The sequence below is a fragment of the Xenia sp. Carnegie-2017 genome, unplaced genomic scaffold (genome assembly GCF_021976095.1).
Source record: "Xenia sp. Carnegie-2017 unplaced genomic scaffold, XeniaSp_v1 HiC_scaffold_14, whole genome shotgun sequence".
Lineage (NCBI taxonomy): Eukaryota > Metazoa > Cnidaria > Anthozoa > Malacalcyonacea > Xeniidae > Xenia > Xenia sp. Carnegie-2017.
In genome coordinates this window covers 11612284-11633948 of record NW_025813447.1, presented here as the reverse complement: position 1 = coordinate 11633948, position 21665 = coordinate 11612284, and the positions used below count along the sequence as shown (strand labels likewise).

At 32.3% G+C, this 21665-nt stretch overlaps 3 protein-coding genes and 1 long non-coding RNA gene across 6 annotated transcripts in view; 3 read left to right on the top strand and 1 right to left on the bottom strand.

The window, feature by feature from the left end:
• The window catches only part of LOC124433908 (dual serine/threonine and tyrosine protein kinase-like), a 47052-nt gene extending 43649 nt beyond the window's left edge, over positions 1-3403 (bottom strand). Inside the window, exons 1-6 of one of the 2 annotated variants that reach the window (XM_046983762.1) lie at positions 3112-3403; positions 2348-2517; positions 1764-1982; positions 1051-1361; positions 824-973; positions 71-396 (exon numbers count right to left, since the gene is read on the bottom strand). In XM_046983762.1, the coding sequence (XP_046839718.1) occupies positions 71-396; positions 824-973; positions 1051-1361; positions 1764-1830 (854 nt within the window). In that variant the 5' untranslated portion in view covers positions 1831-1982; positions 2348-2517; positions 3112-3403. The remainder of the gene's footprint in view (positions 1-70; positions 397-823; positions 974-1050; positions 1362-1763; positions 1983-2347; positions 2518-3111) is intronic. The other variant, XM_046983761.1, reaches the window with a different exon arrangement.
• Positions 3404-3842: 439 nt separating this feature from the next.
• LOC124433916 lies at positions 3843-6115 on the top strand. The gene is made up of 2 exons (XR_006944643.1): positions 3843-3964; positions 5919-6115. It is a non-coding gene; the product is annotated as an uncharacterized LOC124433916 (long non-coding RNA).
• A 1569-nt stretch (positions 6116-7684) lies between these two features.
• Positions 7685-12281, top strand: LOC124435281 (focal adhesion kinase 1-like). Its single transcript, XM_046985218.1, is given in 10 exon segments — positions 7685-7817; positions 7820-7956; positions 8017-8075; positions 8119-8189; positions 8192-8462; positions 8857-9597; positions 9816-10083; positions 10408-10789; positions 11521-11599; positions 11898-12281. Coding segments are annotated over 8 exon segments (2046 nt in total). The 3' UTR covers positions 10774-10789; positions 11521-11599; positions 11898-12281.
• Positions 12282-13235: 954 nt separating this feature from the next.
• On the top strand, positions 13236-21517 carry LOC124433905. Of its 2 annotated transcripts, none has more exons than XM_046983755.1 (10): positions 13236-13453; positions 14938-15176; positions 15879-16104; positions 16746-17050; positions 17392-17541; positions 17984-18321; positions 18631-19047; positions 19307-20035; positions 20312-20585; positions 20769-21517. In XM_046983755.1, exons 2-10 carry the CDS (start codon positions 15003-15005, stop codon positions 21099-21101), a joined length of 2946 nt encoding a protein of 981 aa, XP_046839711.1. In that variant the 5' UTR covers positions 13236-13453; positions 14938-15002; the 3' UTR covers positions 21102-21517. The 2 variants fall into 2 exon arrangements, with proteins under 2 accessions (XP_046839711.1, XP_046839712.1); XM_046983756.1 differs by lacking the exon at positions 13236-13453 and adding an exon at positions 14558-14666.
• The last annotated feature ends 148 nt before the right edge of the window (positions 21518-21665 follow it).

The window sequence follows — 21665 nt, the reverse complement described above, 5'->3', positions numbered from 1 at the left end:
TATGTAGACATTATACGATCCTCAATGTTCATTGTGCAAAATAAAAGTTGATCTATCTGATTCAACCTACCGCCAACTGCTGTATAATTTAAGGTTAACGGCTCGAACAATCAACTGCCCAATGCTGTCAAGCAAGATATTAAACTCTGGTGTAATACCACCACATTGTTGCACTTTTAAAGAATTTGTTGCAGACATAGTAATGATGTGCTTTTCTACGTTAGATTTATCCAAGCATTTACTGAGCACTTTTGCTATGTGGCTTCTTACGGACTCTTTCTTGTCTTCACCAACTTGATCCCACTTATTGGCAATAAAAAGCGTGGATTCTTGAAGACTTGAGCCTTTATGGAGGCCGTCGTTGAAGTCAAGCAATTTTTCGGCTATTTTTTTCATCTATTGGAATTTATATGAAAATAGAATTACTTAGATGTGAGTTTTCCCAGAGAATTTACGAGAGATAACACAATAGTTAATGGCTTTTTATATCCGTTCTGTTTCCTAAATTTCAGGTGCAATGAAAGACAATGAAATGGTATTTTATGGAATATACCATTACATGATACCAAACTCACATACATGATACATCGCACGAATGCATTTTTATCAGCTATTTTTGATATATAGCACAGCTTTCATTTATTAAGTAGATTTATTGATCAAACAATCTAATATGATGTCATATTCAACAACTCGAATATTTTATATTGGTTACGGTATGTGTATTTTCATTTGCTTAAAGTTTCTTTGAATTTTTTCAATATTGCTGTGCCTCGTATTAACTTAAATTAAAAACCCCGCGTGATAAAACACCACCGAGTACCTTAATAGTAGATTCTTTCTGTAGACCACCAGCTCGTGAAACATCAAGGATGTAAATGAAAGCAAAAGCATTTGGAAGATAATTCATTAATACTTCGTCCATTTGTTCTGATTCACCAAGACCTGGACTGTCCACAATAACAACTCCTTGCTATAATATATGAATAGTGCTTTAGCACATGCCTAATATTTGAGTTTCCTTTCAGGGAATATTGAAAAGAAATTCACCTTGAGAAAGTCATGAGGCCAAAAAATCTCCACTTTTTCGTACTTTCCCATTTTCCTTTCATTTTCTTGCAGACAAACATATGACTCCATTTGTTCAGCGTAACTTTTACAGAAACTCTCGTGTAACTGGATTGTTTTAGGCGTTGGTCGACTATCAACGCAACTCTTGGGCTTTTCGTGCAAAACAACAGTTCTTACTTCACCATATTTTACCTCACAGATAGTTGAAGTCGAGCAAAGCGTGTGATGTGGAACTGCATCTTCACCGAGAATTAAATTTAATATGGTACTCTTTCCTGAACTAGTTTCACCTTAATGAAAATTAATAGCGATACATGCAGCTATAATATTTAGACAATACAATTTTAGAAAGCGTTAAACTTCAGTAAAATCTTATGAAAGATTATAATAATAAACTCTATATTCGAGTCTATCTACATACGTATGGATATATTTTGCTAATTAATTTCTGTAACACAAATGAGCGTGCATCAGGTACTGGGGTATTGGAAATTTTTATAAAAAATACTTTCTTAGAATATTCAAAAGTTTCAAAGTCTTCATTCATGCAGAAAATCGGCTAACCGTGAAAAGTTTTCCAATAAAATCTGTAAGTGAACCAGTAAACCTTCTTTCAGTGACGAAAGAATTTTATACAAAATTCAAACTGTCGTTTTGGTTTAATCACTTTATCTTTTCTTGGATAATCTTACCAGCAATCAGAAGGTAGAAGTCTTTCTGTTTCAATAAACATTTAGCTTCGTCCATGTATTCCAGCATTTCTTGATTGGTGTCAAGAACTGCACTTTTTATTATATTACGGTCCTCAGCGTCAAGATTTTTCAAACACTGAATGACCTCATAGTTGTATTTTAATAGAGCTTCACTCTTTGAAATATCTTTCAACTTTGCTTCTCTTACTGCAAAATTGCCTAAAAATGTAAAAGCATTCTGTTTTCTTGTTTTTTCTTTCAAAATTTTCAACTATGAGAGTAGACTGTAGGGTTTTTGGCTAAACAGATTCCAAAATCCGATCCATTATTCATATTTTCTCTTTTTTACATACATGTTCTACATGAAAGTTTAGAGAATGAAATGCACCCTTTATTGTCATTCAAAAAATTTTTCATGTAAACCAATTAAATAAGTTTAGTAAATGCATGTAACTTAACCAATATATGTGTAAAAAACCTCGTTTTAAATGCAGCCACTACTCTCATTGTAAACATCAAATGGAAACTTATTATCAAAGTACGCTCATATATAACTGATGGTACGTTTTGTCATGCATCCTTACCGGATGTACTCCATTGTCAAAGCCCTGCTCTTCTATTTTCTTTTTAAGAATTTCCTTGAATACTGGTAGGGTGTCATTTTCATCGTATTCAAGTTTCAGAATATTGAATATTTCAAGGATGTCATTGAGGTTTAAATTGTCTATATTTCTTTTTGCCATTTTCTGACTGTCTAAATTGTCATAAGGATGAAATTATTGGTATGGAACATATAACAACAGTTATCATTAACTCTATTTAAACCAAGCGAGAGGTTGGTAAAAAAAACTATAAATGGCATTATTCGACATGAAACGAAACTTTCTTTTGCTGTTTTGCAAAAGTTCGCCTTCACTTCCTTGTTTTGGTCTGTAAAATGTAAATTCTCTGAAATTGTGTTGTTTGAAACTCATGATACAACTCGTTTTAGTGATCGTCCTTTTTACTTTCCTTCTAATGCTTGGACCGCTGGATATTAAGTTATTTGTCCTTTCCTAAAAGCTACAGTGAGAATTGTCTTCGTTTACACCTTAACTATGAGGACGTAATTTTAGCTTATTATTCTTCTTTTAGAAATTGAATAATTTGATTCTGTCTTTATGTAAAATAATATTGTTTTCGACGTTTAACTTAAAGGTTCATTATCAACGATTTCTTTTTATCAAGGCTGACATATTCTTTCACAATAATTTCTACTTAAACAGAAATTCACATATTCCACACTTGGCGAATCGTACAACTAAATGCAAGTATAAGACTGTATTTACCAAAATGCATTACAAATTACCTGACACGTATTATTATAGTTTATTTATAGCTGTCTTCCATCCAATTTAACCATATATATAATAGTGTTGTGATGGTAGGCATGTCTTCTTTGAGGTAAATTACTTGTCGGTAAAAACTTATAATTTCATAAAGCCTAAAATCTTGTTGTTATTTGCAGTTGATATCAGCTTCTTCGGAGTCGGAGTGATATATTTAGACAATTATGATGCGCTCACTTGGTTTTCAATGGAGAAGTGTCAAAATTCCACTCATACCAAAACCTGTTGCTGGTGGGGGAGTGAGGATCTCCTGGTGTGCGTTGTGTGTTTCATAAAGATTAATATAAAGGTTGCTATCAACACAAAAACGTTTAATTTGATAAGAATCTTCAATATGAAAAATTGTTGAAATGAAAACTAGCCCTACATCAAAATCCATTCAGAATGCTAATTGATTTAGTATATGATTTTTAGTCTAGTAATTGCTGTTGAAAGCTTCAAATAGGGCCTCTTCAAGATAAGAACAAGACAAAGACAACAATTTAGCTATCATTATGATAAACACGATCCTTTAACAATCATAGCTTACGCTTCACTTACTTAATTCTTTATCTGACAAGCTCTAGCTTTACCACAATTTATCAGTAAAAATTGTTTTGACAATTGACAGGTTTTTTTGCTTATAGTTTGCTTATAATGCCGTACTAATGAAATACCATAAACGTTTTTGTCTGCAGCTTTAACAAATGATTGTGTTGCATAAATTATTGCTATATATTCGTGATGCGTGGAATAAATAAATAACTTCGCCATCACTCAAATGCATTGCCTTGTGTGGGTTGGTAAGTTCGTGATTCATTTACCTCATAACAAGTAAGTTATATAGCTGAGCAGTTTACATTAATGGTTTACTAATATACCTTTTGATTCATAAATGATTTAAATCATTAAAACATATTTAAAATTTTTTAATGTCGTTTGTTTTCATGTAGAAGACATGGCAATTCAATGTTTGTTTGTTGTATCAGATGCAATGTGCAAAGGTTTAAGTCGAATTATATACTCATGGATGGCAAATCACCATTTTTCGATCAATATATCCTGGTCATAGGGATTGCGAGAATAACTAGAATTAGATGATGCACCGGTAAAGTTCCGCTTATAAACAAACGAATGGACAAAATTATATTCGTTGCTTAGACTGTTTATGAAATATCTTTTGAAATATCTTGTCCATCGATAAAGTCACAGAAACCGGTAATTGAATCAGTGTCAAGACCTGGCTTGTAACGTTAAAGAAAACAACTCCTATTTTTATTTATTCAATGTCATTTATTATATAGAACGTCATATTTTTATTTGTTTAACAATTCTAACAACTTAATTTACAAATATAGAAATTATTGGAAATGTGATATGTGCATGGTATTTGAGCAGAAAAGTTGTGCTCAACCTTTAACTAATGTTTTTTGGTGATTACTTTTGGTGATCCTTTTTAAAACAAAAATTTGATCCTTTTTTGATCCTATTTTATTTGATCCTTTTGAAACAAAAATTTAATGTTTAAACTTTACAGTATTCTTATTTCGAGCCGGTCTCCATCAAAATCTTAACGTGTATAGAAAATAAAGTTTTGTTTTTTTTTAAATAAAGTTTTCATATTTACTAAACACTTGCTATGTGAGCTCTAAGAGACTTAAAAATTTGCTGACATTTCAACCCATTATCTGGAGAATTATAATTAGATCATTATAAAGTAAATTATTTGAACCCGGGAGTATCGTTACATGTTTGTAGATGTAGATCGTCCAGGTTAGTATAGTCCTGAGAAGGACTGTTTTTGATGACTACCTCTAAGGTTGTCGAAACGTCAGTCAACAACAAAAACAGTCCTTCTCAGGACTATACTATCCTGGACGATCTACATCTACAAACATGTAATTAGATCATTGTTGCTAAATATAACAAACCTGCTTGCATGAGATTGTGCCTGTGGATTGTGCAAATAAATAATATGATGCAATTTCACTATACGGTCGACTATAAAAAGACTACATCTAAATAAACGGGTCGATTAAATTTTTTATAAATTACGATAATGACTGCAAATATCAAAAAATTACCAACACCATGCACTCGCGTGCTCTTCGTAACGCTTGGTCAAAAGACGAAAGGTGTCTTTTAACTACATATTTCTAGCTGTTTTTATTTTCCTATTCTTGCAAATATTCCTTTCATGGAAATTTCATGTTTTGACTAAGCACGATACATAATGTTTGATGAAAATAAGCTATATGAAAAAATGTGCAGCATCTTTAAAGATATGTGCAGCATATATTAATTGTAATTTCATGATCCATTGTCGTGGTTGATTTTCTAACTTTGTTGATAATCTCTTATGATATATTTTTGATTCATCTATAAATTTGAATCTATTTTTTAAAGATCGCTATAATAGTGGGTTTTTTTCTTTAACAAGAGCCTAAAATCTTGAGCATCTTGTTGCAAATTAAGATTATGGAAATGACTCATCTATAAAATGTTGAAGTATTTTATTCATATGATATTATTCATTGAATTCTCGCAATTCTTAAAGAGGACTCAATTATTTTTATCATTGCTGTCAAAGCGTATGCTATTTGTTTCCTCCAAATGAGCTCTTTCCAATAAAACCGTTTCTATAAAATCTTACCAAGCAGACTATATAGTTTGTTTGTTTTGTTGAATTTTCTACGAGAATAAATATTTTCTATCAGTTTGTAAAAGAAAAAATTTGACTGACATTTATAATTAAGGGAACGTATGTTTTTATCTTGCATCATTTTAGGTAGCTGATATTTGCAGTTTGGGCAAGAAAACACCTCGAAGAACAAAAAATGTCGACAAGGAGTGTTGATGACCTAAAATTGAAGGACATAGTTGATTTTGCGTATCTTAGGAAAAGAATATGACCAGAACGCGAATAAAACAGAATTACTGCAAATGCTGAAAGATTTGCAAGAAGAGCAAAATTCTGGTAGCGGACAATATTCAACTGGCATCACTGTGAGTATTGATAATGAATTCCTAGTTTTTATTTTTATTTCATTTACCATTTTTAGAAAAGATAGCTGTGGCTAGCATATTTTTCACATTGTGATAAATTTATATGCAATTGATAAAATTATGAAAATTCTTTTGCTTTGTTTAAAATCCAATTTTAAGGGAGTTAAAGTCTTATCAAATGCAAAATCTAATGATGAAAAAAAAAGGAAAAAGCTTCTTCAGTTCTACGAAAAGGTGATATCTTGTCTAAAAGGTTTTAATCAAGACGATCTATCGAATTTAAAAGAAAGAATTTGCCTCGATACAGAAGTCATTGACAATCTAAAAGACATGGAATTAAGTTTACAAAAAAAGGAGTATTATCTTTTGATATCTGGTGAGAGAAATCTTTATTTGTAAGAAAAAGTCGTAAGTGGTGTCACACAAACCTTAAATTAATATAAAGCAATGCTTTTGAAAAATGTATTGCCGTTGTTTCATTCATGGAATCAAATTAAGAAGTTTAATTTATAGAGCTTGCTCAATGTACAAAATCAAAGGTTAATTACCATATTTAGGTGAAACTAGTTCTGGAAAAGCACCGTGTTGAATTTAATTCTCGGAGATGATGTACTACCACACAACATTCTAAAAGAGACCTCAACAATATGTGAAGTCAAATATGGTGACAATAAAGAGTGTGTTGTCCATAAAAAGAATCAAGGATCTCAAAAAATTCCTCTGCTGAGCAAGGAAGAGTGCGGCATGAGTTTTGCTGAACAGTTAAAGCCATGTAGCTTTAAAGGAAGAGGACGATAGAGAAATGATAAAATCGAAAGAGTGGAAATTTATTTGCCACATCCATTACTCAAGGTTAGAAATGTGGGACATGAAATGAAATGTTTAATTTGTGTGATAATGCCAAGTTGTTGCCTAGAAAACAGCCTCTTGTATGTAGCAAAGACTTCATAACTTTTATCGCTTGTGTTTAAAAACCAGAGAGTTTCTGCTCTGCTTTTCACTATTAATGAAATAATAATTAATAGACCTTTCAAGAAGGTTTTTTAAAGAGAACTGATTGAAACCTTTCTCATGCATATATTCATTTGTACTGAACTTCTTTAAGGAAGGTCTTGTTATTGTCGACAGTCCTGGATTGGGTGAATCTAATCAGTTGGATTCATTGTTGATGAATTATTTACCAAATGCTTTTGCTTATATCTATGTCATTGATGTTACTCATGCTGGTGGTCTACCAAACCATTAAAACTTAAGGTATGTAAAACAAGCTATATTTTACTAAGAAATCCCGGCATTTTGTATCTTTGTCAGCAAACATACTAGAGTATAACAATCTAAAAAAATCTTCATTAAGCTATTTTTGGAATTGAGTTGGGAAGATCATATGATAATTTGGCTTTGACAGGTGGATCTGGTTTAGTTAGAAATTTCGCTTTAAACTGTTTTCAATCCTGTAGGTGCATAAACGAGCGAATTCAGTTATTTTTTAACATTAGCTTTTCATCTCTTCCATATAAACAGTAACAATTTGTCATACATTTTTTATAGATGAAAAATATGGCATCAAAAATTTATACGTTACGTTGTGGTGCTGGTCAAAATATCAGCCGTCTCACTGAGTGCACACTTTTTATTGGAAATAAATGGGATCGCATAGACGAGAAAGAGAAACCTTCGGTGAAAGATATGTTGCCAAAGAGCTCAGTGAATGCTGGGATATAGCAAATATCAACAAACATTTGCTACTCATGTCGGCAACAGATGCTATAAAAGTACAGCGCTATGGATTAATTACCCCAAAGTTTAAATTATTGTTGAAAGTATCAATCAATTGATTCTTAGGTCAATTGATTTGAGACTCTACAACCATTGGCAGTAAGTTCCAACATTGCTTTGAAATTTTAATTTTCATTTTATATGAAACTGATTATGATGTTCAGTATTAGCAATTACTCATATTCTATATCCCATAAACTGTTTAGGTGGTTGGATTTCATACTATCAAAAATCTTCAAACATGCAGATTCCTTTATCATCACTGCAAATAAACAACAAGGGAGATTTTTGCACGGACTCAAACAATCAAAGAACGATCAAATAAACTTCAAGCGAAAGATAAAAGAGAACGAGCAACGATGAAGTTTGAGTTACAAAGTCAAATGAAACGACTTTCTATGGAAATGAAAGAACATATTAAATCTGAGAACTTTATGATGCAGTTTGTTATGTGGGAAAAGGCTGAGATAGAAATGATCTTTCATTTCTACGGAAATAATTTCGATATAACAAGAGAAAGTGGAAAACGCAATTGTCAGAAGATTTTCACGTTTGCTGAATGAATGGGAAAAAAGGAATCAAATTTATGCAGATATTCACAGCAAGATTGTTGATGACTACTTAAAAAGGTTGTTCTTTTTCTTTGAACTTCTGCAAACTGTAAACAAATAATCCTTTTTTGTGTTGTTTTTGTAAAATATCAACACCCAACTACACACTGCTATGACTAGCTGTGTGAAGATTTCAAAAATTAATTGCCAAAAGGTTATTAGTGATTTCTGATTCCCATAACTTTTTTGTTGATACGTTTATGAACGTATATGTTGGCCTTAGAAAATTGGTATCAAAGTTACATGGTGTCACTGTTAAATGGCATCGAGCATTAAAGTTAGACGAAATTTTATTCATTACTATTTTTTTTTAAATTTTGACTATTTTTAAAGATTGAATTTGTTGGAAGAAGAGTTTGAACGCATCGTATGTGATGGAATCAATATCGAAAGGCAGGTCGCATATCTTAAAAATCGCAGTCAGCCGTTGCCAGCTACTGTTCTAATGGGATCATCCGCTGCAATTTGGACTCCAAATGGTACATTAGACGCAAAGCCCTTGGGTGAAAAGGGGGTGCGCAAGATATTTGCGTTTAGAAAACGCCGCACATCACGATATGCATTGAGGATGTTTAAACAGATCAATCTATTGACGTATTTCCAAGATCAATCAGAAAAGTTTTTGAACGCAAAAATATCAATTGCAAATAGTAGAGTTCTAGACGAAGCTAGGGAGCTTGTAATGAACACCAAAGAGGTTGTGGATACATATTCCAAACTAATTCCACTTATCATTAATGCTGACAGAAAAATTGTTGATCAATTGGACAATAGAATACAAGAGCAGGAGAAACTGTTGGTGCGATATAATCCAATACGTGACAAGAGCGAAGAAATGAGAAAAGAAATTATTCCTTTAGGAAAAGAACTGTTTCCAGAGACATTGGATCAACGTGATCTCAAGTGGAGATCTCAAAAAGATTCTCACATTGGTGGTGGTGAATTTGCTGAAGTTTACGAGGGAGAATTAACAACTGTCTCAAAATCAACTTTCACTGTTGCTGTAAAGGTGTTCAACAAGCCTTTTGATGACATAAATGCAAGATTCTATTTTAATGAAGAAATAAACATAAGGTATTTATTAATCTGAATTCTCATAATAAATACACGGCAGTACCTGCCCTGGGTGGACAAAAAAGAATCTCTCCCAAAGAAATTATCGTTAATAGATCATAGCTATTCAGTGTTGAAGTAATATGTAGAAATTTGTGCATTAAAAATATGAGAGAGCTGCCATTTAGGTTACGTTCAATGAGATGAATAATTTCTGAACAAACGTTTTCTTGTTGAAGGCATTTGAAACATAAACATGTTCTTGAGCTTTTGGGTGCAATCAAGAAAAAACTTCCTCGATACGACTATAAATATGTTTTTGTAATGCCACGGTGTAAAGGAAATCTTCGAAAGATTATTTTTGAAGATAATGAAAAGAACTCAACCAAATCAAACAATGATGCAACCATGATGTATTTCAAATGGGCTAAGCAAATTGCTGATGGACTAAATTACATCCATGATAGAGGACTTGTACATCGTCATTTAAAGTTGGAAAATATAATGGTTTGTATGATACACAGCATGACAACCCAAAACAACATGCGAGTTCAAATATGAAATTTTTTATAAATTTAACTTTTCATATTTGATCATTTAATTTGACTATTTTAATAGAGTGAAAGACAATTGTGCCTAAATAAAGTTTCATTCATCGTAATCGCATTTATAGTGTATCGATGGATAGACAGCAAACTGTCTCTTCAGACAGGATTTTTTCAATAATTCTAATTCAAGTTCTTTGTGTTGTTCACTTAAACTAATAGACCTGTTCTATCAAAACGCCAGCAATACATAGTTAAGTTTTCTGTTTTTGTGCAAAATTATTAGATTAAAGAAAATGGTGAGGTAGCGATATCAGACATTGGAATTGTGGGTCAGTTCAAGGAAACTGAAAGAAGTATAATTTACCATGCACCAGAAGTACTAGAGAACTTGGAAAATTTGACAAGAGCAGCTGATATTTACAGTTTTGGTATCATGCTTTGGGAAATGTGGTATGGTGTCGTGGCTTTTCAAGAACTTATGCCGATTGTAAAAGAGGAATTCAAACCGAAGATCATTAATGGTTATCGTCCTAAAGGAATTCCCGGTACAGTCATTCCAGCAAAGGCACAAGAAATTATGAGCGATTGTTGGTTGACAGATCACAAAAAGAATTACAGCTCAAGATTGCTTGGAACGATTGAAAGATGAATTGCGTGCTTTCGAGGTAAGCTTATTAACTAGTTGTTCAACAAAGCAGAAGTTTTAGTATATTGTTTTAATTGTATGCTTCGTTCGTGTAATAGTTGATCTTTTTCAAATTGCCATAGTTTTGCTAGTTTTATAACATTTTGATTCAACTGTAATCAAGAAAATTTATACGAAATGGCCAGAAGTTCAAAGTGAACTCAATTAACCGACTAAACTCAAACAAACCAAAAATTGATTAGTTATGATTCAAACCAGTAATTAAGTTGTTTAAACTCAGTCCCAAAATTTTGAATTATTTTGATCAAAAGTGTGTGAATTCTGTTGTGATGAAGGAACGACAAAATCTGTCAAAAAGCATTTTGAATACTGGGAGATTTGAGTAATGAAAAAAGCAAAAATTAAAGAAAATTCTGTTTAATACCTAAATGTTTAACTGAGGCTAGTTGCATGAAGCATGGATAACGTTATCTATTGCATAGCAAATTTTTAAACGGTTAAAAATTTGCTTGACCTGAGCAATCACTGAAATAAAATATTGCTTCTAAGATTACAAAACTTTTCTATCGTAACGAAAATACAAACATCTTTTTCGCAAGTTTAAAAAATTTTCTATCCATTACATAGAGCTACCTAAGCTTCGTGCATCCGGCCAATGCAACCTAAGCGTTGAGCATTAGAAATTGATTGTCTATAGTATTTGTCTCCTTGCATGTCTTTACAATGTTAACTTTTCCAAAACATTCACAGCACAAACGTCAATCAGAGACTCCATCTCGAAAGAAGAAGTGGGAGAGTGTTTCCGATCTAATGAAAGAAGAAACTGAAAGTATAAACTTTCATTGTTTAATTAAATTAAGTATATTACCAATGACTCAAGCTCTATGTTTCATAAACTTTTTCTAGATCCACTGCGCAAGTTTAAAATATTTTGTTTTGCTTTTGCAATGAGGCAGACTAGATTTCCATTTCGAGTTTATCCATTGTCAAGGGGGTTCTTCAATACTTTTTACTTGTTTGAACCTGAAGATACTTATTGAACACAACGCTCTTAATATTTTATAAAATCACAGAAATGGGCAGTTTTTCTATCAATATTTAAACTTAACGATCATTATTGTTTTTAGTTCCATCATTGCAAAAGTCAATTTCTCTTATTGGTGGAAATCATTTCTTTGGTGATCACATGACCGTTAACGTGCATTGCTCCAAAAGTTAAAATTTATGAGCCTTAAAAGGCCAAGAACTTTTATTTTTTTGGACGGTTTATTAAATTGTATTCTTCATAATTACGGTAAATTTCTCTTGTATTCTATTTGTAATGTTGGAAGCAGTAGCAGCTTTATCTATAGAAGGTAAAACACGTATTACTGACAAGCAAAGACTAAAAACTTGTGGTCTTTACTATAGTAATTACAGGAAATCTAGTGAGTTAGACAAAATATTTATGCTGTGTTACTTAAGTGAGAATTTAGAGTAAATGCTAAAGCTAAAGATTGATCCGTTAAAAATTGGATGGGGTCCGGCTTTCGAGAGGCCCGTGGTATCTAGAAATGATTAGTTTTAATTTTTATCTTTTCTGGACTGTTAAATGTATCTACTTCAGAACCGTTTATGTTGTTGAAAACAATACGAGCGATTGAATATTGACGAAAAATGGCTTTCCGTAACTTTGTCTTAACAGCGCCCCGTATCACGTTGCTATACTTTATAAAGTTTTCTTTAAAACCATAGTTGTAGCAAACCAAAATCTATTCATTTTATTATATTTATTTATTAAATTCCTAAGCATAAAAAGAATAAGTGTTCTTTGATGCATCTTGTTTTTTTATCTAGGGCATTTTCGAATCATAAAAATTCAAAATGCGAGAACTTCTAACAAGACTTTTAATAAAGAACACCTGTCAATTTTTGATTTAAAACATATTTTGCGTTGTAACATGAAAAATTTCAAGCTTTCCTTAGGTTTCAACTATGATTGAAAGATCAAATTTTCATTCTTTCAATGACATTTAACATTTATTTGCAATACAAGAATTTTGTTGCTAGACAAAGCTCTTTGTAACAAGTGTATCACACAGCAATAAATATGTGTTTTAAACCAAACTTACATACGTATAGACCGCGAGTGGCTTTTATTTGTAAAAATACTTTGGTAAGTAATGATAAACTAGGTAAGGTACATACGTCGAACTCCATGATCGGAGTTGTTTCAGTTATAAAGCTATTCAAACTATATAGTTCGAAAAGTTATTCATTTTGATTGACTTTAACATTGCCAACGTTGCCACCGTTTGGCCCATTTCATAACCATGAAAACTCCCGAGATTGCAATAAAATATATATTTTAGTATTAGTTTTAACAAAAATAATTGCGCTAAACAGAAGACATTACACAATCTGTAGCTATGACTCGAAAATTATGACAGCGGGGTGTCACTTCATCATGCAGATAATTTTCTATACGCAAACATTCTTGAATAATAACAGGATCAAAACCTTGAGAATTTGTACCAAGAAATTGCATGATAGCGGAACTCATCGCACTAAACCTGACAAAAATTTATGTCAAAGCATAATCCTAAATGCGCTCATATCATAGCAGGAACAACTTTGATTGTGGAATTATAGCTACATAATACAGAAGCTAAAATTTGGCTGAAGAACTATACATACTTTATTGGTAAGTACAACAATGAAGACTTTTATTTAGTTTCTTTGCCGTTGTAGCTAATACACATATAACGTCAAACATATTCCAAAAAATTAATACTAAATTTTCTTGATAATACCCATCATTTAAAGTACGAGGTTTAATCAAACGAGTCACTTGCTTGAAAGAATTTCAATTTGATGTAGAAAATTTATCAAAATTTTTACTGTAAAATTTCCTGGATCGTCACTATTCGTCAATTATCTTATTATCTCGATCCGATATTGCTGCAAGTTTCCCTGACAAAAATTTGGCCTCACATCCAAGTGGACAATGATTTTATTACATCTTTATACATTTTTGGTCCATAGTTTAATAACACCATACAATACTCTTAGTGCATGAGACAATCTATCAATCGTCTTTCGCAAGTCTATTGAACTTGGCTAGAATAAATTTTGTCGATTGTTAAGATTTAATCATTTATTACCACTGTGATTAAGAGTATTCTTTTACAAACGAAGAAGAGAAATTGCGCTACTCTGTGTAGTCCGTCATTAGGCTACGTCATAGTATACTTGTAGGGACTTTCCCAATCACAAAGTATGGTCAGTGACGAAGATTACATGTAGTGGCACAATTACATTCTCGGGATATCGACGGTTGTTTGAACAGGAAAAAACGGTGCAAAGATTTCCTCAAGAAATTTTACATAATCTTTAAGTGGAAAACGGCAGCTCGTGCAGTTACGTTTTTTACGTTCAAACTAAATGTTTTAATATGCAAAGTTTCAACAATAACGAGACTACGAAATTTTAAAAAGTGAACATCACTCTTTTATTTCCATTTTTGACAATCATGCAGCTATGAAAGTTTTGCCATTTCTGCAAGCTAGCAAGAAAGCTAATAACAATAGCTTGTACTGTGGGCGGTCTTGCGCCCATGACGGCCACGAAAATATTTTACCAATGCTTTTGTGGGCATCAGTTAACGTGGGTGCGCTGCATTGTTTTTTTAAACCTTGTGAAATTTGATTGCAATGCTTGAATTTACACAAATAAATTGAGGAATTCTGAACCGGAAGACATTACACATTACATCTGTTTTATAATCAAATAATTAGGAAAGCTGAGAGCATTTGAAGCATGCGGATAAATTTTCATTTGTAAATACTCTCTGACCTGTATAACATGAAGAACTTGAGGCTAATTTGAAAGTTGAACTTGATTGACGAATACAATTGGTAAAGAATATTTGATATTAGCTAATTTAAGTATAAATAAAATATGATTCCACTATTTCCTCTTTGCTCCAGTATGAATGTGATTTGTTATTTTTTAAAGTTGCACGAATGAAAAGCTTAAAGCTGTATCTCATTCGCGCTCAACAAACGCTTTTATTTGATGGAATTACGATATTAAGTAATGTACATTAAGAAAATTGCATTATTATAATTTAGGACAGTACGTAGCATACACAATTTAATCACCTACTTTGCTCTTTTCTATCGTCAGGAAGAGCTTGGTTTTGTTTGTTGTTATCGCAATTCTAACAAAGAAGAGCAGTTTTGTCATCAAATATGCCACGAAAAAATGTCGATGACTTGAAAACCTTGGCGGAAGTTTTGGAGGTCTTTGAAATCTTAAACGAAAAATATGACGAAGATCTCAACAAGACTCAGTTAAAAGAACTACTTCGAAAAATTCTTGAACATCAAAGCTCTGGTAGCGGACATTATTCTACTGGAATCTCGGTAAATAGTTATAGTTTATACGTAAAAATTATGGAAATCTTTTTGAATATGATCAAAATACAAAATCCCGAAGATTGATTTTTTAAAATGAAAAACAGCTTTAAAAAGTCCCAGAATCTCGAGATGACATCCAGACCTTCTTAAGTTAGAAAATTAGCAGTAAAGGCAACTTTCATGAGTAACCTGACGGTGAATTGCAGAATATTTTAAAAATACGACAAATACGCATGTTCACGTTCATCCTTCTCTTTCTCTCGGAAGTTAGCACATTGAATCAATAATTTGGCTCTATAATTGTATCTATTTATCAACAATATCCATCTTGTTACAAACTGCTCGATTGTCATATCTTTTTGTTGTAATCACGTTTGCAACTGCTGATTGTTATATTTTTTATTTGTTGTATCATACTGGGTGGGCGACATTTTTTTCAGACCTTCCAAGAGGTGCCGTTAAACATAATTTCCATTACTGTAAATGGGATTGTCAATACTATACAGAAACAGATTTATAGTCATAAAGAACTAGATCATACCATTCGTTTTAATTAGCAACCAAAAATTTTTTAAATAATACAGATGTGTTTTTACCATAGGAGCATTTGATAGAGAGAGGTAACTTTATAAATTTCTTGCGCAATGAGCAAATAAAAATTAAAAACATTTTTCAAACTGCATTAATAATATAAGCAATTCTGTGTAGGGTCTTAAGATCATTTGTGACGCAAAGTGTAATGACTTGGAGAAAAGGCAAAAGTTGGATCATTTCTACACAAGATTGGAGTATTGTTTGGAAAAACTTGCAAATGTAGACTTGTCAATCTTGGAAGGTCTTCTTGGCCTCGACACTAAAGATGAAACAGTGAACGGCATTCTTTCTCATATGAGATCAAAATTAGTTGAAACTCAGTATTATCTTCTGATTGCCGGTAAGTCATAAAATCTTTTGACATATTTGGATTATTCAAAAGTAAAGTCACTAATGCGTAGCTAAACCATTTTAGCGTAAACATATTGTGAAACTATGTTGTTCCTATATCTTTGAATCGTGTTGTTTTTGAACTTAATTGGTGCATGAATTCAAGGTGTAAGAAAAATACGTTTGCATCGTTTTGCACCGTTTTTTGATTCTAAATGTGTAGCAAAACATCGTGTTTTAAAGCAAATTATTTGACAACTTTTAAAAACAATAATTATTGGATTTTGAATTGTTGAGTTGTTGAAAAAGGCTCGATTTTTGATGCTTCGAAGCAAGATTGCACGCAGCTACTTATCTTCATATAAAATCAATAGAAAGTATGTTGATTTTGCACCAATTTCTCGACCTATTTTGTGTACTACGCAACACAGTACGACAAAGCAAAACATAAAGAATGAAAATATTGCGTCAGCTGTGGTACTATACAGTTTATGCTTACGCTTGCAAATAAGTTCATTTATTATTTCCTATTGGCAATGACAAGGAAAATCTCTACATTCCGTTAAAATCGTAAATAGAGCTAGTACACATGCACATGATAACTGCTATCATGTAACTATAAATATAAACAACTTTACCCTTTTCGTGCAGGAGAAACAAGTTCTGGCAAAAGTACAATGATAAACTTGATTTTAAATGATGATATACTACCATGTCATATTCTGCATAACACCTCACACATATGGGAAGTTTCTTATGGAGAACAAACACAAATCACAATTCACTACAAACGTATTAATAATGAAAAGCGTCGTCCACTACCTGAGCCAATTCCTGTTGAAAACAAGGAAGACTGTGGAAAAAGTCTTTCTGAGCAACTTGAGTCATTCCTAGCCAATAAAGACATGGATAAAATTGATAAATTTGAGATTTATTTGCCTCATGATTTGTTGAAGGTATGTGTCTAAAGGGTTTATAAAAAAATAAACCATCTTGGTAAAGTGTGCGATTTAAATTGAATTTGATTCATTCAATATAATGCCAGCAAAGTTATGATTAAAGTATTTGCATTCAGCTGTACAAATTACTTCAGATAATTGTACCCATGACTGAAGCAAATTATTAAAAATGAGAGTAGATAATGTATATTTTCGTCCTGAGATCTTTAGAGTTTTTTGTCCTTTTCTTTAATATTTTCAGGCGAGAGATAATGTAAAAATTAGCACACACCAGCGTGTATATTTATATTCAACTTTTTAGCATACGGAAGATTTCAATTTGAGCAATTTTTTTACAGCAAGGAGTTATAATTGTCGATAGTCCAGGCGTTGGTCATTCTGAAGAAATGGATGCAATCCTGATGACGTATCTCCCAAAAGCCTTTGCTTATATTTACGTTATTGATATTGCTCGTGCTGGTGGTCTTGAACAACACTTAAAAATAAAGGTATTTGTTGAAATCAACACGTTAAATTTTGCATAAAGTGAAATTTTTGTACCATTTTCATTAGCTTACAAATATAGCTGCACTTAAAGTAACAAATGCACTTGAATTTACTTGTTACTGTTTACATGAAGTAGCAGATGAAAATACTGGAAACATGATGATCCGAAAGGGGGGATTTTATGGTGAAACTTTAATCCTTTTAAATAAAAAAGCAGTAGTGTATTTCAACAAATACATCAAAGAGCTCTTTATGTTACACGTTTTTACGTTGAGAAAATGTGATAAATAAAAAGGTTTAATTTACCTTGTGTAATTCAACTTATCTGATATAAGAAAGCTATTCATGAACAAGAGAAATTTGCAATGTGATGTCATAAATTAAACGTTGGCTATGTCTTATCTATAGATCCAGTTTCTTGTTCTTGTCGTCTTTTTTCTTTAGATGAAAGATATGGCTAGAAAAATCAACCGAATTAACTTCAGTGAGGGTGGTTATGTGAGTCGCCTCACTGAATGTACTCTGTTTATTGGTAACAAATGGGACATAATAAAACGAAAAAATGAAGTAGAAAAAAATAAGGTGAAACAAAATATGTACGATGAGCTAAGAAAATGTTGGGGAATAGCGAATATAGAGAAACACGTGATATTCATGTCAGCAACTGATGCTATCAAAGTGCAAGATTATGGTGGAATAACACCAGAATTCAATATCTTGTTGGAAAGTATCAATCAACTGATTTTCAGATCAATAAATTTGAGACTCTACAACCATTGGCAGTAAGTTTACAGTTCATTATCTTTTTTGCATTGTAAAGTTAATGCCCTGTAATCTTTCATTGTATTCTTCTTATCGACAACATGCGAATGCAATGTTTCTTAAATAATAAGCAAAAATACGAAAAGCTTATGTCTGTTTTTGTTCGGATATTCAAACTATCTATTAAACAACAACGTGTGTTTTTCACACAAGAAAACAATATATTTTGTTTTAACCCCATGTGCTGTTTTTGACAGAAAGAAGAATAAATACTTTCTCGTAGTTTACAAGGATCTAACGAATACATATTTTCTTTAATACTTTTACAGATGGTTGGATATGATAATGTCAAAAATTGTCCAGCTGGCGAGCATCTTCTTTGACAAGAATATTAGTAATCTGCAGGGAAAACGTGATCAAGCGAAACGATTAAGTGAACGTGCTGACAAAATTCAGCAAACATATGAAGAACATACAGAGATACTGCTGAACAACTTACAACGTCAAGAAATAGTTTTATCTGACCATCTAAAAAAACATACTTATTCAAGAGAATTTGAAGAACAGCTCTTCTCCTGGGATTTCAATTATGCAAATTCTCTTCGCAGGAAAAAATGGGAAGATACAAAAGAAAATGTCAACAAGGCAATTGTTAAAAAATATTTAAGTTTGTTGTGTGCTTGGGAAAAAAAAGAACATGTGTATGCCAAAATCCATTCTACAATTGTTGATGAATATTTGACAAGGTTTGTTTTTTTGAAACCTGAGACTCTTCGCTTACATTTGCAGTTTTTGAAAATGGCAAATTAATAAATCTGATGATTAGATTTATGTGCACGCTAAAATCTTTACATTCAAAGTAACTTAAATATTGAATTGCTAATATTCACATGACGCTATTTATTCTGATATTTTATACTTTCATTTTTCAAAACTTCAATTGAAAACTGGTGAAAAACGCTATTTCGTTGTGCATATAACTTAATTGTGATTTATTTTTTTAAGTTTTAACTTGTTGAAAAAAGATCTTGAACGCTTTGAATCTGGTCACGACGACAGCATAGAAGACCAGGCCAATTACTACAGAAACCGAACTCCTACTGTGCCAACCAAAGTTTTTTTTGGAGTAACTTTGCCGATTTGGCTGCCTGTTGCTGCAGCAGGAATATTCCTTGGTGCACCTATTATGGGTGTGATGGCTTTGGCTAGAGTGATTGACGATAGAATGCGCTATGAAAAGTACTTAGAAAATCCGGTGAAGTACATGAAACATCGGTCTGAAAGGTTTTTGCAGGCAAAAAGAGAAGAAGATGTCATAGAAGAGGCTGCTCAACTCATATCAAAAACTAAAGAGATAGTGTTTTCCTATCACAACCTTCTACCTCGCCTGATGAAAGCAGATAGGGATATTATTGAGAAGTTAAAAGATGAAACACGCGATTATGATGAAATGTACAGCCAATACGAGAAGATTGGTGATACAACCAAAAGTGTGAGAGAAGAAATGATTGATTTGGGAAGAGAACTATTTCCAGAATCGTTGGACCGACGTGATCTTACATGGAGAAATACAGAAAACTATTTCATTGGTGAGGGAGAGTTCACTCAGGTATATCGTGGTCACCTAAAAATAGTTCCGCTATACGAGATGGCAAATGTTGCTGTAAAAGTTTTCAACAAGCCATTTGATGATGTCAATGCAAGATTTTATTTCAATGAGGAAGTAAAGATAAGGTAAATACAAAGACATTTGTACGCCACGAATCACCCTTCTCATACATTTTTCATGCCACTTTTCTCAACATTGTCATAAATGTACATTACCTGTTTAATTGTTATTGAATTAATCAGATCCATCTTAAGATCAGATAAACAGTTATGGTATAAACAATTAAGTAAACAATCTAACAGTCAAATAGACAATATAGTACAGAAATCCTGCAAATTTGTTTTTGTCAAATTTGTGTTCATCAGTCTGGGGCATTAAATTATCTTTATTTCCCTCTCTAGGCATCTCAAACATGAAAATGTTCTTAAATTTTTGGGTGCAACCAAGATAGAAGTTTCTGGCAGATCAAAATGTCGTTACGTTTTTGTGATGCCAATTTGCAAGAAAAATTTACGTGAACATCTTTTCAACTGTAACGCTTTCCCGACCAAATCAAATGACACCAGAGAAGCAATCACTAAGTATTTCAAATACGCAAAACAAATTGCTGATGGGTTAAATTATATTCACGAAAGACGGCTTGTTCACCGACATCTAAAAATGGAAAATATTTTGGTTTGTATTCATAATTTGTTGTTTGCTGTGGGGATCATCGGAAGTTGTGTTGTAAACATTCACTGCTCACAGATTGAGAATAATTAAAAGTTATTGATTCATAACTTTTTCCATAACTTTTTTTAAACTATAGCCAGTCTTAGAGATTTAAAAGGTCTTATAAAATTTTCATTGCTATTTTAGGTAAAAGATGACGACAAAGTAGCAATATCTGATATAGGAATTGTCGGTCATTTTCGAGAAACTGAAAAAAGTTTAATCTACCTTGCACCGGAAGTGTTAAAAAATTTAGAGCATAGAATAAAAGCTGGAGATATTTACAGTTTTGGTATCATGCTTTGGGAAATGTGGTATGGTGTTCGAGCTTTCCAGGAACTTATGCCGATTATACGGGAAAACTTTAGAACAAAAATATGGGAAGGTTATCGTCCCAAAAATATAGAGCATGAGGTCATTCATCCTAAAGCTCAAAAATCATGGAAGATTGTTGGCCAACTGATCATAAAGAAAGAATAACTGCAAAAGATTGCTTGGAACGACTGTAGAGCATGGAGGATATTTTGAAAATCGGAAGATTCAGCAATCTTGGTGAGTAAGATATTCCTTATCGTATCGACGTAAAATGATATGGAAGTCTCCGGTCTAAAACGAACACATGGCCAATTGATTTGGTGACTTTTTAAAATTAAATATATCGACAATGTTGAAGAATGTACCCACATATTACCCACCGACTAAAATAACCATCCGAGCTTCTGTAGCTCAATTTATCTAGTTTGTTTTTGCGATGTATGGCTTTTGCTAACATATAAATATATCTAACAACATTTTAATAATTATAATTAAATCAAATGTAAATATATATAGTCGTAAAGAAAGGTTTATTACCGTAAAAGCCCTATCAAATATAATAAACACACCCGTTCCTTCAAGTGTGAGTTTCTATTAGACTCCTCTCTCTAATAAAATGCCCATCTCTTATAGACACCTTCATTACATAACGTAACGAAACTTGCAGGCTTACCCATCCACTGTTTTTGTTTTATAGAAATTTTAGGGTTATTCGCTAGGTGAGATATT

Coding starts and splice junctions, on each gene's coding strand:
- LOC124433905 (XM_046983755.1), top strand. CDS start 15,003: ATGCCACGAAAAAATGTCGATGACTTGAAAACCTTGGCGGAAGTTTTG. Junction 17,542..17,983: donor AACAACACTTAAAAATAAAG/GTATTTGTTGAA, acceptor TTTTTTCTTTAG/ATGAAAGATATGGCTAGAAA. Junction 20,586..20,768: donor TAAAAATGGAAAATATTTTG/GTTTGTATTCAT, acceptor TTGCTATTTTAG/GTAAAAGATGACGACAAAGT.